This window comes from Poecilia reticulata, linkage group LG18 (assembly GCF_000633615.1).
Source record: "Poecilia reticulata strain Guanapo linkage group LG18, Guppy_female_1.0+MT, whole genome shotgun sequence".
Classification (NCBI taxonomy): Eukaryota; Metazoa; Chordata; class Actinopteri; order Cyprinodontiformes; family Poeciliidae; genus Poecilia; species Poecilia reticulata.
Window position 1 is genome coordinate 11,041,555 of NC_024348.1, and position 1,341 is coordinate 11,042,895.

At 40.2% G+C, this 1,341-nt stretch overlaps 1 protein-coding gene across 2 annotated transcripts in view; it reads right to left on the reverse strand.

Moving 5' to 3' along the window:
• Positions 1 to 289: 289 nt before the first annotated feature.
• Positions 290 to 1,341, reverse strand: part of msantd1 (Myb/SANT-like DNA-binding domain containing 1) — a 4,522-nt gene continuing 3,470 nt past the window's right edge. The window contains exon 3 of one of the 2 annotated variants that reach the window (XM_008435377.2): positions 290 to 942. In XM_008435377.2, coding sequence (XP_008433599.1) covers positions 630 to 942 — 313 coding nt within the window. In that variant the 3' untranslated portion in view covers positions 290 to 629. The remainder of the gene's footprint in view (positions 943 to 1,341) is intronic. The other variant, XM_008435378.2, reaches the window with a different exon arrangement.

Consider the following 1,341-nt stretch of genomic DNA (forward strand, 5'->3'; position numbering starts at 1 on the left):
TAAGTGAGACACCGCTGTGTAATGTTGAGGCATCAAGGCTAACTGTAATTATATCTAATCTGATGTTTGCAAGGAGGAATTTCCCACCGAAATCGCATTTTCAAAAGATTTGAAAACAAATCTTGACACCAAAAAGAATTGTTGGTTCTTCTTTTCTCAAAGCGCTTCCTTCAATGCCGGTGAATTCAATTTCTGCCTCATGGTGTTGCAAATTAGCTTGTGTTGCTAAAGGACAATCCTGATATGTAATTACAAAGGCCACAGCGAACAAAAAGGCAGGATTTCAAAAGACTGTTTATAGTTATTTTAATTGGATACTTGGCATGTAATTGAGAAATATTTTACACAACTAGTTCTAAGCTAAAAAAAAGACTAACTACATTGTAACCCAACATACAGTGGATGCTAAAATTTAAGGAAAGTCCTTTTAGTTCTTTTAATCATTGTTTTCAGGCACCCCCACAGAGTTGGTGAAAGTATCTTTTTTTGGTAGTCCTTATCTGTGGTGTGATAACAGTTATTGTCTAATTTGTATGTAATAATGCAAGTGAGATACGGAATGAAAGAACCTGCTTTTCCTATGAGCGTTGGGAGATTCCGTGATTTTTTTTTTTTTTTCCCTGCCCCTTTCACGGTTTCCCTGGATCTTTTGCCCCGCTCTGACTCCAAACCGCTGACGCTGAGCTGGGGAGCTGTATCATTTTCTCCAGGAGGTTCATCATCCTCTCCTGCAGCTGCAGACACTGGACCTGCAGCAGATTCTGTTGGTGCATGGATCGTCGGAGCTCCCGGCACGTCTCCTCTATCGCCTGGCTGGACTTCTTGTGCTGCTGGAGCATGGCCTGCATGACCTGCAGCTTCTTCCTCTTCAGGGACAGGTACTTTTTGGCACGTCTCTTCCTGGCTGAGACGGGGTGGGAGCTGAGGAGCGGAGAGGAACATCTATAAAGGTTTACAACGATTTTAGATTGGAATTTTATACTCAACTAAAATTGAGTATAAAAGCAGCTAAAGTTTAAAGACTCATCACCAAAGGACAAATCATCAAAATAACAGTGGAAACATACAAGAAAATGTTATACAGTTGTAAGAGGAGTTGCAACACCAAGAGAGGGCATAGCCTCTACTGCTATTTTTCTGATTTATTTTTCCAAAATTAATACTCATTTTTTCATCGTTTTGTATAAATTGAGAGATGCCCGCCTCACTTCCTGTCAGAATCATTTTAAATCTAAGTCTGCCAGAAATGCGAATAACACTCTCACTGCCAAGTGGAAACAATACATAAGCTTTCTCACCTTATTAACAGTTGTGTCAAAATCCTCCAAGTTACCAGCTTCA